Below are 15,112 nucleotides of genomic sequence, written 5' to 3'. Positions count from 1 at the left end.
AGACCAACCGAAGTGAAGTCAAAGTTTTTTTTGGGTCGAAGAGGACAGCATTCGGCCTAATTCTACTTGTACGATTGAAGGAATAGCGCATTCGATCGAATTCAATTCAACGTTTTTCCCCCAAAAAACTTTGATTTCTCAAAGTCCACCAATTGACTCCAAATAGGTACTAGGAGGTCCCCCATAGGCTAAAGCAGCACTTTGGCAGGTTTTAGATGGCGAGTGGTCGAAGTCGAAGTTTTAAAGAGACAGTACATGATAAATTTCGATATTCGAATTTCGAATTTTTTTTCAAATTCAAATTGAATTTGGACTATTCCCTAGTCAAAGTACACAAAAAATAGCTCAAAATTCGAAGTTTTTAACTTTGAAAATTCACCTTGACCTTTGATAAATCTGCCCCTAATAGTAGGATCTTCTACCAGGCCAGTAAGCTGTATTACATGTGGATGTCTACACATTGCCAGTCATATAACAATGGAAAGCTAATAGATAGCATAAGCCATCTTAAATATATAAGCATTAATGACAAAATAAGAGAAATTATTGGAGAAAGAGCACCTAGATGAGAGCTATAGAAAAGAAAATGGGACAAAAACAGAGAGGCAGAGAAGGGTGAGATGTAATAAGAGCCACCAGGAGACCTGAAGCAGATAATCCATATTAAGTTTTGTGACTTCAATCCTTCTTTATTTTTGAATAATAGTATCACACTAAAATGATGATCCAAAATTCTGCTCCTGCAGGCTATGGGCAGAACATATTTACACACTGGTGGAGGACTTGCAATAGAATGAAGGATGGCCCAATTAAATATAATGTGGCATGTGGAATGCTAGTGATTAAATTCATAGTAAATTATTTAGTAATTTAAATTTAAAAGTAATGGATAAAAAACTTGGGTTCCCTGAACAGATGCCTCTCGCACTAAAAATCCTTAGTAAAAAATAAAGCTTTCTAGTCCTTTAATTTACCCTAACCTCTCCCCCTACATTTAGCTCCAGTTAAAATATATTCTAGTAATCTAGTAGATAAATTCTGCTACTCCTTTACTCCAACAAGGGAGATTTAAAGGTAACCTTTATTCCCAAAGTGAATACTCAAGAAACAGATAGTTTAGATCACATTAAGTGGCATATTAAAGAATCTAAAGTAAATATTGCCCTTTTACACCTTTTATTTTGAGCCACCATTTTGTGATGGTTTGTGTACTCTCTCTTAGATGCAGCTCTAAATGCAACAGGAAGTGTAGAAGCAAAAGACAGAACTTTGTCTGTTAATTGGCTCATGTGACCTAATGTTTGGTTTGTTTGTGTGCACCGGATCCCAGGGGGCAGTCCTTAGCTTTTAAAATGGCAATTTTCTATTTAGGATTACCTGTGGCACATACTACTAAAAAATTACATTATTATGAAAAAGGTTTATTCACATGAAGCAGGGTTTTACATATGAGCTGTTTAGCGCTATATATATATATATATATATATATATATATATATATATATATATATATATATATATATATATATATATATATATATAGGTACCTACATTGTTCATGGGTATAGTTATCCTTTAAGGGTAGGCACTATTTTGACAGAGATACCCAGTTCACAAAATTTGTTGGCTGATAACCAAGCATGCTTGTGTGCCTCTGGCTTGTGTGAGATCTCAGTGTCTCATACCTTTATAGGGATTTACTGTAGTACTTAAAACAGCAGTGTTTCATTTCGGTATAATCTAATGACAGAGTATTAGAAAACAAATTACAGAAATTTTTTATTCAGATAAAATGTGTTTTAAATATCTTTTATGTGATGTATTTTTGTATAGACCTGTTTTGTTTGTTCAGGGGTATTGTTATTCTTCAATTTAAAAGTTTGGGCTGTTTTGCCTAAAAGTCTTTCGGGGGAATGTAATAAAAATCGGTAACGGAAAAACTATTCGCAATGCGAAAAGTTATGCCTTTGCGCGAACAAATTTTGCTTTGTGCGAATTTAATATAGCTTTTGTGAGCCCGGAAACTGTTTAGCGACCACTTCCGACAGTGAAAGACCGTTTGCGAATTTTATAGTTTGCGCCAATGCGCAGTCAATGTAATAAAACTTCTTACTGAAAAAGTCGTTATGTTTGCTCCAAAAGATTACGACACCTTCAAGCACTTCTTATGAGTGCGCAATTAAAATTCGCAATGCGCAATTAAAATTCGCAATGCAATAACAGTTTAAGGAACAATATTATATTGCGAGATGTCGATTTTTAGTCTTATTGGTGCGAATTGTTTTGCTCTTTGCGACTTTTATTACATTCCCTGTTTGTCTCCTGATACATCTGTGCTTCTTAAGGAAATGTCTTCAGCAAGTAATGTCCTGATGTCATTTGCTGAACATTATTCATTAGAACCACACTTTTAAAGAGTATAGAGTTTTCAAGAAAAAGAATACATTTAAATCCAGCTATATTATTAAATGAATATGACCTAATTGTGGTGTCATATTATTTAAATCATAAGGAAGAAAACTGTAAAAATACAGTAAAACATGCAAATATTTTCTTTTTAGTCATTTAAAGTTTGGTCTCTCTTGCCTAAAATGCTCTTATCAGTCCTTGTTACAGCATTTCATTTTGGCCAATGTCATGGTTTTGATTCAAATACTGTAGAAGCTCCTCTCGCACTCCCTGGCCTACCTGTTGATTGCCCGCATGCTTGATAAAGGATCCGGACCCCGAAACGTCGCATTTTCTGCTAATAAAACGCAAGGGTTTTGATTCAGACATATCATATGCAAAATTTGTGTTGCAAATGCAAGAGTGTGGTTAGCATCACTATCAAACCACATGTCCCATATCCTGACTTCCCCGTAGAACTTGCCGATTCAATCCAAAATGAATTTCCTCAGTTTTTAATTTGCTTTTTCTCCCCAGGTTCATTTTAGTTTTGGTCTGATTAACTCTATGCCTTGGTATTGATTTATGTTGAAATGTAACAGCAGTGTTGAATAGATGTTTGTGTAATTCTCCTCAGTCTTGTGAGCTTTAGAAACAATTTTTTTAAGTTCTAATACACCTCTTTTATTGTCAGACAAAATGATGTGATTGTCTTGTGTACTGAAAAATCGACTTCAATTTAACATCTCATCTTCTTAAAGAGGGGAGACCAACTAGTAGACCATGATTTACCAGTTGATCTTTGGCTAATGACCAGCACACAATAGCAGGGTGTTTCTAACAGACCATGCAATTTAATCATGACTTTTCAATATTCATTAATAAACTTTCTTGAGGGATAGATGCTGTTTAAAAATATACTGGTGTTAGTAGATCTTTATGGGATAATTTCACTAAAAGTAGTAAAATGTTCCAGTAAACAAGACCTTGATTAGTCGGCCCATATTCCATTATGAAGCATTAGATGATGAATGAAGATGATGATGATGATGAAGATGCATTTTTCATCAACTAATGTAGACATACAGATAATTCTGAAAGGTTCACAAATCTCTCATAACTTTATGTGACTATTTCTAGGGGCAACTATTTGCTGAAAAAAATCACTTTCTGCAAATCTCTTTCTGAAATATAATTTAGCCATCTCTTTCTGTGACCTTAATTTCGTGTTTTGATAATTTTTTAATATACAGAATGAATATGGTTAAAACCTACTCTTTTACTCTGCAATGAATGTGTTAAATATATACATATCCTAACAATAAAAATGATTTTCACCAAAAAAAATGAAAACAAATACATACTGTTTTCACCCACGATAGGGAGACAAAAAAAGGCAGCACCCAGAATAACTTTACAGCAGCTCCATTCATAAACACCCAACAAATAGTAGAAGGAACTGATAAGCTTTGGCTTTCCCTCATCAACTAGTTAGCACATTAGTTTTGATTAATATTTAATAAATTTATCTCCCTCAAGAAAACAAATGCATCCTTTACTGGCATACAAATTATTGTAAAAAATATTTTTTAACTCTTGGCACATTTCTCCCCAATAGCAGTTAATTTAACCTTAAATGTTTGCCTAGTTATTTCACTGGCAGCATTTTTAACAACATTTCAAGGCCAAGTCTATTTCTAGTTACTTTTTACATGCAGATTTGTTAAAAGATAAATGTAAGCAATTGTTCCCACATGTTCTAGAGTAATGGACACTATGCTCTATTTTAGTTTCTACAGTATAAATAAAATATATATATATTTTAAAAAAATCAAGTCAGATGGAGAAAAAAGAAAGCGATATATGCAAAAAAACATAAGTGAGATTAAGATCCCCATTGCATGTTCTTACAATTATATACCTGAACCAGAGCTATACATAATAATACATTTTGCCAAATAGACTTGCAGATTTGTGGGAGGGTTACATTCTACTGAACTGATGGAAAATAACCATTACAGAATATTTAAATGAAAAAAAATAATTTCCCAGAATATTCATGCTAACTGCTATCTGCCACAAACCAGGTACATTTGCATATAATATATTACGCACACCGCCATGCCTTTTTTGGTCACAACATTTTTGTTCTCCAGCATTGTCGCATTTTAACCTATGTCCTCTTTATGATCAAAGCAGTTTTTAATAGGCACATGACAACATGCATTCATTCATGCGCTTGGATGGCAGCAAGTTAACATGAGGAAGATGATTTGGATTATCGGCCTCAGAATAAGACTTATTGTATGCAACATTTTATGAAAGTGAAGGTATCAGCAGGCTCAGGAAGTACATTAGTTAGAAGTCTAGTACAGGTATAGGACCCGCTATCCAGAAAGCTCCAAATTACAGGAAGGTCATCTCCCATAGACTTCATTTTAATGAAATAATTCAAAATGTTACAACATTTTTACTTAATAACAGAAGAGGACCTTGTACTTGATCTCAACTAAAATATAATGAATCCTTATCTGTGGGGAAAATCCTATTGGGTTTATTTCATGTTTAAATTATTTTTTAGCAGACAAGTTATAAAGTTCCAAATTACTTAAAGATCCCTTATTCGGAAAACCCCAGGTCCACAGCATTCTGGATAACAGGTCCCATACCTGTACCTTAATTTGGTAAACATTTGTTTGATTATTTGGAGTGCATTTGTAAAAATAATAAGTCATTATTTGATAATGCAACAAATTGACCTGTTAAATCATCCTCAATGCATCATTTTCATATTTATTTCTTAAATAAATTAACTCTTACAGGTGATTTTTTGCCTCTTGAGATGTATGGAGTTCAAATGACTTCCAACTATAAGGGTCTGAAGAAGATAACTGAACTATGTTTCATTGTGTAATTGCCCAATTGCTTGTCCCATCGCAGAGTCCGATTGAGCTTCTGTCATTTGAAAGGAATGTTCCAAACAAGTGCTAGAGTTTTATACATTGATTCACAGCTTCTATGGCAGATACATAAAAGATGTTAAGTTGTAGTGTCATTCCATTCATTAATTGTGATTTCCCCCCTCTGATTGTATATTGTGTAACAGATTTTACATAAATAACACAGACAAGTTGACAATACTCATTAAAAGGAGCAAATCAGTTGTGAGGTATGGAATGTGTAAGCTCATTGTCTTTGGGACATTTGCTATAATAAACTGAATGTTTTCAATGGCACTAATGTTTAACTATTGTTCCCTCCCAAGCATTTCTGTTGACTTATTTGTTGGATTGTTACCCTCTTCCTTTAGTTGTAGTGTTGAAGTGCAAACCTGTTCCTTTCATTGGCAAATACATATTTATTACGGCCATAAAATGACTGGGTCAGTCATTTTATACTTTAGAAAAGATGACTAAACCTGAACAATCTCTGAGGAATTGACTGCTGCAAGAGACCCAAGAGTGATTTCCAGAGTTCCAGACTGGATGTAAAGTAGTGGTAAATACCCAGGCATTCCTATTCCAATCATTTTCTAAGAGAAATCTCTCCTCTAAGAAAAATACTTAGCTATACAAAGCCCTGTGATAGATCAATATATCTGAATTGGTAAAAACATTGTCACAATAATCTGTACAGATAACTTGAGTGTAAAAAAAAGACTCAGGGGGTTATGCAATAAAATACACTAAGACTAAATTATCATCCTCTTAGTCCCTCACTTTACCAAAATTCAGCATTTGCTTTGAAATAAGGAGCAGTTCATTATAAAGAGCTTCTCTGTATATTTGAATAAGCGTGTAACCAGGGCATAGGCATCAGGCCCCCCATTCTGGCACAAAAACAAGATTTTGGGATAACATATAAGCTTGCTATAATAACAGTGTTCACAAAATAGTGCTCTCATGTGTGTTGAAATTGAATAAAGGAAATGAGACTTAAATAAATTTTATAGTTTATTTTGTTTAACGAACACAGCAGAAAGGGATTTGGAATTATTTCTTAGGGTGACAGGTCCCCCTTAACTTTGTAATACTCATATTAGGCAAATAAGTTATTTTCTGCTGTCAATTATGACATTTCAATAATGGTGAGCTATTGCGTGTACTGAAGATTTGTTAAAAATGTGTTCTAAATTGCAGTAGGTCACTATCAATAAAATAGCTGCTCATACACATGACCAGAATACATACAGCAGGTTTACAGAGCAAACCTAATATTTAACAATTTATAATGGTGGGATCATTAAACTAGTTGTCATCTAATTTGCTTCTTTTTCATATATTTCTTCTAGAGTTGCCCCTATCTGATGCTGGTCAAGGTTTTTGAGAAAACTCGCATATATATATACTGTATATATATATATATATATATATATATATATATATATATATATATATATATATATATATATATATATATATATATATATATATATTCTTTAGCATTGTTAGAGTGTCCTCAGAAGAGTAGGAAATTGAAAAATTCGGGTTATACAACAGGGTCCGTGATACACTTCTGGGGGGCATTAGTTATTGGTAAATTGTGAGGCAATGTGACTAATCTTTAAAATGTAAGTGCTCTTACAGATCTTAAGTTCAGAAAAGTTTCTTCAGTAGTACATGTGAGTGTTATGTCACAGTCAGCTAAAGTAGTAATGGGATAGGATAATTTCTATATCAGAGCAGGCACAATGTGTCTTACAATTAATAATTGCATAGGTTGTAAACAAAACAAGCCATCAGATTACCAAAAGTTGGCATCCCTACATCCTACTAATATAAAACATTCTAGTTATTAACAATACCTGTTATAGTGCACATCCATAACACAATGACCTGCTATTTAGTAGCATGAAAATGAAGTTGCCAGTGAAAGACATCGAGGCTTCTCTGAATACAGTAAGTTTGAACTCTATATACATATACTGTCGATAGTGTAACAAAAGCAGATTTGATGGCAAAGGTGACTGTAGAAGTAGTTCATTAATTGCTGCAACAATGTGGTCAACACCTGCAATGGCACCATCAATATAATTGTAATAACATGTGAACACTTGCCAGTTGCTGCAGTGATATACTCAGCCCTACCTGGCTTGCAAGTTAAGTTGCTGCCCAAAACACATGCATAAGATTCATTTTACCACCTGTCAGTTGAAATAAGCCTGCTTAAATAACCAAGTGTTGTGTTACCTCAGTGGACAAAGGTCCAACTTCCTGGCTTGTGATATGATACTGGTGAAGTCACACCGGTAAACAAAACAAAACTGATGTTAAAACAGTCGTGAAATTGTTGATAGAAGCTTTTTGAGCACATCCAAGCATTTTATATCACTTTATCTCAGACTAACACCATTTTTGTAAATTCCCTCCAGTTTCCCAACATTGTGCATTGCTAGGATCCTTGACTAGCACCTTCTACAACTTTGTCACCTAGCCTATTTCGTTATATGTTCTGGAATATCACTTATTTATTCAGAAATGTTTTTCAACTGAAAATTTGCTACCTAGCCCCCATACCAATGTATATGATTTAATGTATTCTGTGCAGTAAATTAGTATTTTATAGTAAATTATAAAGTATAATTTACAGTTTGTTGGACACCAGTTTGTTATGTGTTATAAGGTTTATGATCAGGTATCAGTTTCAGTAATATAAATGGCTATTGTGTGCTATATGTTTAATATTTTGCCACTAACTACATCAGATGAAAAGCCAAGCTTTACATCATAAACAATTATAAACTGAATGGGCCAGATTCAATTAGATTAGACTTCTCATTCTCTTCTATTCTAATTTAATCTAGACTTCTCATTCTCTTCTATTCTATTCTCTTCTAACTCCTCATTCAATTCTATTTTCCCTTAGAGCCAGATGCAATGCAAAGAGAAAAAGAAGAAAAGTCTGTGAGAAAAATGGAAACTAAAAACATAATTTCTCCTCAAATAAAAGCTTGCCCATAAATTTTCACATTATAAACCTAACTTTAATCTGAAGGAATATGTCATATGTAAATGTTAAAGACAGTCTCTTGGTAACCCTTTTGAGGAATTTCTACTACAAGTATGAGACCCCTTATCTGGAAACCCGATCTTCGTCCCTTTAAAGCAAATACTTCTAGTTTTTTAAAATGATTTCCTTTTTCTCTGTAATAATAAAACAGTACTTTGTAATTGAATCTATATAATCAGCATGAGTCCATACTTAGGGGCAGATTTATCAAGGGTCGAATTACAAAGTAAAAAATACTTTGAAATTCGACCATTGAATTTAAATACTTCGAATATCGAATTCGAACTTTTTTCATCGAATTTGGGTATTCTGCGGTCGAAGTAAAATCGAATCGATTAAATCCTTCGAATCGAACGATTAAATCTTTCGAATCGAACGATTAAATCCTTCGAATCGAACGATTAAATCCTTCGAATCAAACGATTAAATCCTTCGAATCAAAGATTTTATCGTTTTTACTTTGACTTCAAAAAACGTAGAAAAATGCTGTAGAAGGTCCCCATAGGCTAACATTGAACATTGGCAGGTTTAATTTGGCGAAGTATTGAAGTCGAAGTTTTTTTTAAAGAGACGGTGCTTTGAATATTCAAACTATTTTACTTTGATTCGAAGTCGTAGTATCCTATTAGATGGTCGAAGTATCCAAAAAATTACTTAGAATTTCGAATTTTTTTACTTCGAAAATTCACTTCGACCCTTGATAAATCTGCCCCTTAATGTTTAAGCAGTTTTTAGCAGACTTAAGGTCTGATGATCCATATTACGGAAGGATCACTTATCTGGAAAACCCGAGGTCCCAAATATTCCAGATAATTGATCCTATACCTATATAATATGAAAGTGATGCTTGATTTGTCAGTACAATTATAGCAAACTAGAGTTGGCTTTAAGTGGTTTGGCACTATTAACTACAATTTCCCAATGTTACTGCCAAATTAAAAGCAAAATGATTTTGGCCTTCAGGTAAAATTATTTGAACTGATATTATTAAATTTGCGTTTAGATCATGCGCCAGAATCACAATACAGCATTATGGATAGATTCTGAGTAATCCTTTAGGATAACATATTGCATCTAATTAGATTCATTCAGAACAAATCATTTTGAAACAATCTAATTTATATTCCCATAGCAGAAAATATGCAATCTGGTAAATATCAAAATACATTTGTTATAAAATATCCTTGCTCATTGCTTTCTATGGGATTCAACATCCCAGACCAGGTGTTCTTTTGATGGTTTGGGATAATAAATCCCAAAAACTCAGACAATGCTAAATATAAATATTCAGGATATAGTCTTGCAGGAACATTTCAGAATCTTAGATCAAGCATTGACAAGCCAGCTCCTATCTTTTGGGCTTTGTGTATTCCTTCCTGTATTATGCTGTTTTTAAAAGAATCAAATATCATCTCTGCAGTTAAATCATTACAATACAGCTGGAGGAATTTTGGATAATAACACAGGACACAGTATTTCTTCAAAGGAAAAGCCAAATATTTTAAGTTTGTGTCAAGGGTTTGTTGCTAAAAAACTTTTTTGTTTGCAGCTGAATCATCCCTTCTAACATACAAAGAGAAGGGTATATTTCACCTGCCTAAAAAAGTGCCATATTTGCTTAGCATACTGTACATACATGTACACAGCTGCTGCACAGACACACTGTATTCTGCTCTGGCCCCCTTTTGATCTACAGTGTTCCTCCTTCCGCTGAGTTCAGAAGGCTTCACTTATTACACTGATTCCGAAATGTTTTAATCAGTTCTACTTCTAACACCTATTCATTCCCATGTCTAAGCTGCACTCTAGTAGTGCATATTTTGTGAATGGCCACACAGCAGAACAGGTAATAAATCATCAGCATAGATGGGTTTTGGTTACTTTTATTCCCCTGGTGCCCTCTATCCCCACTAATGAGCGCACAGACACAGATGCACTTATACATGAACATTTATATTTATATAGTTATTTATACTGACTGATTTAGTTTATAGCACATTTATTAATATCAAATCTGCTAGACTGTATAGTTGAGCAAGTACATTTTTCAGGCAGTGCAGATCACCCCAGGACAAATCACGTTAGGTCTAGTCCTGTTAAACTCTTGCTCATACTTGTTCTTGTGCTTTGTTTTTCATTGAGTGCTATGATGTGTATTTTCACTTAATTTGTAGTCATGAAATCCATCATTAATTCAGACACCTTGATAACAAGGCTACATAAAACATTATTACCGACCTGTTACTCTCTCCATCTGTTACTGAATTACAACTCTTGCATGAATTCTGTTATTGCACATGGCTCTTTGACTTACTGTGAATAGCAGTTCCCCTATACATTAGATAGCTAAGAGCAGGCTGAGTAAGGTTTGTATATTATTTGTATTAACTTGCACATATATAGTGCTATACATCCTAGAGGCTGGGGGGCTCTGACCTTAACAATATATATATATATATATATATATATATATATATATATATATATATATATATATATATATATATACATACATACTGTATATATGTATATAGTATGGTATATTTTATTATTAATGGTTTATGTACTTTATTATTTTGCTAGTACTGTAAAGCACTTGTAAAATGAGCTTATGGCAAACCATAATATAATATAAGCATGTTAAACAGACTGCTTGTGGACCAGTACTGGTGCACATATTCTAAAACTGAGAGCAATTTAAAGCTATAATCTTTGTATATTTGGTTCAAATACAAACAAATTCCACTCATTTATTCAAACAAACTATTGTGATTAGTCATTGAACAAACAGGACAGGACAAGTAAGGTTTGTGTTGAAACTTTGCACAGATGGCTTATATAATTGTCTCATGTGTGTTTGCAGTGTATAACATTGAATACCTTCTTAATGTATTTACCAGTAGTTATTATATTTCATTTCCGAATATTAGGCAATAGTTTAAGTAAATATACCCATAAAACAATAAAATCAAGCTATTTCACCACTGTAACAATGACCCTCTCTATGTTCTCACTAAAATAATGCAAGTTTTTAGTACTTTACTATGGTTTGGGGTACTCAGACACCACATCTGTTTTACCTGTGCTGTGATAGCTACAGATAAAACAAGAGCCATAGCACTAGCAGAAAATATACATATCACACTCCACTCCATACGTTCATGTTAATATTTCTATTGCCATTGTGACCATTGGATCTAATTTTGTAAGCAAGCAGCCATTCAGATTACATTTACAAAAAAAGTGCAGATTTTCACAAGGCCTTACATTGATCCCCAGAGGAGTGTTATTCAGACACAAATTAAGACTGCTTTGGAAATTCAGCATTCAATCATTGCCTACTTAGTTCAAAACAGTTCAAAACAGGGTTACATATATAAAATGACTGCTGTATGAGTTCTTGGTTTACCCCCAAATAAGTGCCTACCTACTTCTATTGCTGTAATCTGCTGAAAGGTCCAGAGCAAGGCACCTTGGCCCCATGTAAATTTCGGTGAGTTATAACACCAATTATTGGTTCTATTATCTTTATATCACAACCCCACTATTTAACTAAATAATCTTTTATACTGAGTCTCTTACACTTAAATGCTGGATGTTTTATTTAAAAGGGTCCTTAGGGTGACTAAAATGCACAATCCACTGTACAGCAAACACACTGCTTGTGTGTGTACAGGCCTTTAGAGTACACACACAAACACACACTATGAACACAGGAGCATAAAGGCACAAATATACATTCATGTGCACAAACACGTCAAAGAGAGAGAGCTGAAAAATGCAAGAAGACCAGAAAGTAAATATGCACAAGCAAATATGTACACATATACTGCAGGCAGGGAAATTCATGAGAAAATGACCTTTGCAATAATACATACATGGGCTGTAATTCATTGCTATTGCATTTTTCCACCAGGCAGGAGAAGGACTGTTCTATCTGCTCCTCATTTTCTTACCCAGCAGCCTGTGATTTTTGTGATTAAGCACAGCAGGAACAGATATACACAAGGAAGATTGCTTCCTGTGGCTAATTTCAAAATTGTACTTTCAACAAACAATAGTATAAACTTGTGAAAGCCCCATGAATATGTATTTCTCAATGTTCCATGGGAGAATACAGTTTCTTGTAAATCAGTAATAGTTAATTGCATGACCTATAGATGTACAGAGAGAGATGCCAATCCTACCACATTTTTGAAATTAAGCCTCCAGCCCATGTTGTGACTGTTAGAAATGCTATAAGGAGCAAGAACAAATGAGCAGGGGTTATTTAGGTAGGAGCTGAGTCCAGGCTCTAGTTACTTTTTTTATCAAACATACAGGGGAAGCTGCAGGGGTCAGCCATATTGTTTCTCTAGAGGTTCAAGTGTGTGTTTTTCATCCAAAGTTTGCTCAGACCCCTCTGAAATCATGCTGTAGTTCCACCACATCCTAATGGTTTATTTTGTTTAGTGGGGAGCACAACTCCCCTTTTGCTATAATTCCATTGGCCCATTAGTTGAGCCCTAGTGGATCAGTCTCCACAAATGAGAAACCCCTGGATTGCATGACTTGATGTCATTATAAGCAAGGCGGATTTACAAACACAAATAATTAGAATCTGCTCAATTCCATGCAGATGTCACGCAAGGGCAATTGTTAGCACAGGTTCTGTAGTATTATGTGCCTGTGTGTGGCCAGTAGTCACACAGAGGGTTCCCAGCGCAAATCAGAAAGGCTGAAGTCACCAAATTCAGAAATATGTAAATCCCGGCTGTCCAAACTGCCACCCACTAGGATGTCAGAAAGATAAAGGAAGTCCAACAAAGCTTTCAGTTTTTTAAAAGGCCATTTTGTAGCAAAGGCCCTCTACTAGGGATAGGACGCCAAGAAAACCCTTCACTGGTTTTCTCTAAAATTGGTCCTGATGCAACTATTGATCTAACAGAGCTTTCCTGTTATATTAGTCTTATATGTGTAATAATCTGGTGTATAACATAGGTTTGATACCCAAGAAAGTATAGCTCAGCAAAATGAAAACACGTCTCAAGTCTTTGTCTGAATAATGAAAGTCAGCAAAGGAACAATAAAATGGTAACCATGCTAGCAGAGGAGAACAGTGAAACAAAATCTAATTAACTGCCTCAGCAATGCTTGGATGAACACTGCTTTACAATCACACACAATGATCATCATCCAAAGGAAATAAAAGGCTATCTGGTTCAAGTATTACATGCCATGCTTTTAATGCTATGGGCACCAAAGGGGAGATAAATACACTAAAAGCTCTTGAGTTTTTGCCAAGTGGAAGAATACCCCCTAATGTCCTGAAAGGTACTTCAGTGAAGTTCATTTCCCTGGAATCTAAGCAGATGAAAGGCAGCCTTTCTCTTTTGCACCATCTGTCCAACAGGCAGTGCTGGATGAATGGTTTTACTGCAAGCAGCTTTGCTTCCCATATGAGTTCATTTACCTGATCTATGGAATCTGACATGCTCATCTGAGGTCTCTAATATAGAGCATACACCCTCTGTGGATCATTAGAGATGCGCTGCACTAGGGACTGTCTCCTCACCATATTGTAGAATGAAAGAATTAGCATGTCAATGGCTTATTGATTATCCAAGCATGTTATATACCCATCAGCTGCTGGAGGCTGCAACATAGCAACGCTGGAAAAAAATGGAATTTCCTATTATGTTCCTGTCTCTTTATTCTACAAAGCCAGGGCACTGTGTGATAGATGATGTTCTATGTAATAAAGGTCCCTGTCATTGTGTTAGTGCGCCACACAGACAAATACTTTGTATCCCATCATCCTTTGTTTGCCCTATAACTGGTCCCCCAGCAGCTTGATACAGAATGGAAATGGTGTCAAATTACTCAGGTGAAATTACACTGTCAATTACAAGTCACACACTCCCATGGCCAATAGTGAATGGACATGACAGAGGTTTCTCCTATCTGCCTCATATGGCTCTCCCATAAGGACTTCTATTGCCAGAGGCTACTGGTAAGCTGACAATCCAGACAAACTCGTTCAGGCGCTAAATGTGCGACCATCTAGTGACTTCCCAGCATACAGGAGCAGGTATTTGTCTCCATAGAAAGTAAAACAGAGCAAGGGGCTGTCCATTTAATGAAATACCCCCTGCTCTGGCTCCTCTTTGTTACCAGGTACTGATCACTTACCCACTTGCCAGACAGAGAAGAGCTGAAGGCACACCAGAAAGCAGCGGGGATTTACCATTTTTCTGCCCTTTCCCGTTCTGTGGTTATCAACAAAAGATAGAAGTAGTGCTGATCCAGAGGGCAGAGATCTTATTCCTTAGGGAATGGGTCACTTCTAGCAGCGTTTCTTCATGGCTACAGCGATTTCTCCTAGGCTCCCTTCTCTCAGCCACTGGCAACAGGGAGAAGAAGCAAAGAAAACAGCTTCCCAGGCAAGCGCTGCCTCAAAGGCAGATTAGACCTGCCTCATCTGCAGAGAGGGTTAACTGGGGCCGAAGCACACGCCTCCCAGCAGCTGATTGGTTCCCTTCTAGAGCCTCTCTGCGGCTGCTTTGGGATCACACAAAATCCAGACAGAAGGTGATGAGGAATGTTTCTTGCATTACCCAGCATCCACCTTAATCACCTGTACGCAGAAGACTGTCATTCTTTTGTAGCCTGTAAACTGAAAGACAAACTATGACTGTCTACGAATCATGGGAGTTGTAGTTCAGCAATTTAAGCT

At 35.4% G+C, this 15,112-nt stretch overlaps 1 protein-coding gene across 5 annotated transcripts in view; it reads right to left on the bottom strand.

Moving 5' to 3' along the window:
• Positions 1-14,862, bottom strand: part of ptprz1.L (protein tyrosine phosphatase, receptor type Z1 L homeolog) — a 113,170-nt gene extending 98,308 nt beyond the window's left edge. For 4 of the 5 annotated variants that reach the window (XM_041585028.1, XM_041585029.1, XM_041585030.1 and 1 more), the window contains exon 1: positions 14,569-14,862. In XM_041585028.1, the coding sequence (XP_041440962.1) occupies positions 14,569-14,626 (58 nt within the window). In that variant the 5' untranslated portion in view covers positions 14,627-14,862. 5 annotated transcript variants of the gene reach the window in all.
• Positions 14,863-15,112: the final 250 nt, after the last annotated feature.

The sequence above is a fragment of the Xenopus laevis genome, chromosome 3L (genome assembly GCF_017654675.1).
Source record: "Xenopus laevis strain J_2021 chromosome 3L, Xenopus_laevis_v10.1, whole genome shotgun sequence".
Lineage (NCBI taxonomy): Eukaryota > Metazoa > Chordata > Amphibia > Anura > Pipidae > Xenopus > Xenopus laevis.
The sequence above is the reverse complement of the archived record's forward strand: the minus strand, read 5'-3'. Positions and strand labels throughout refer to the sequence as shown.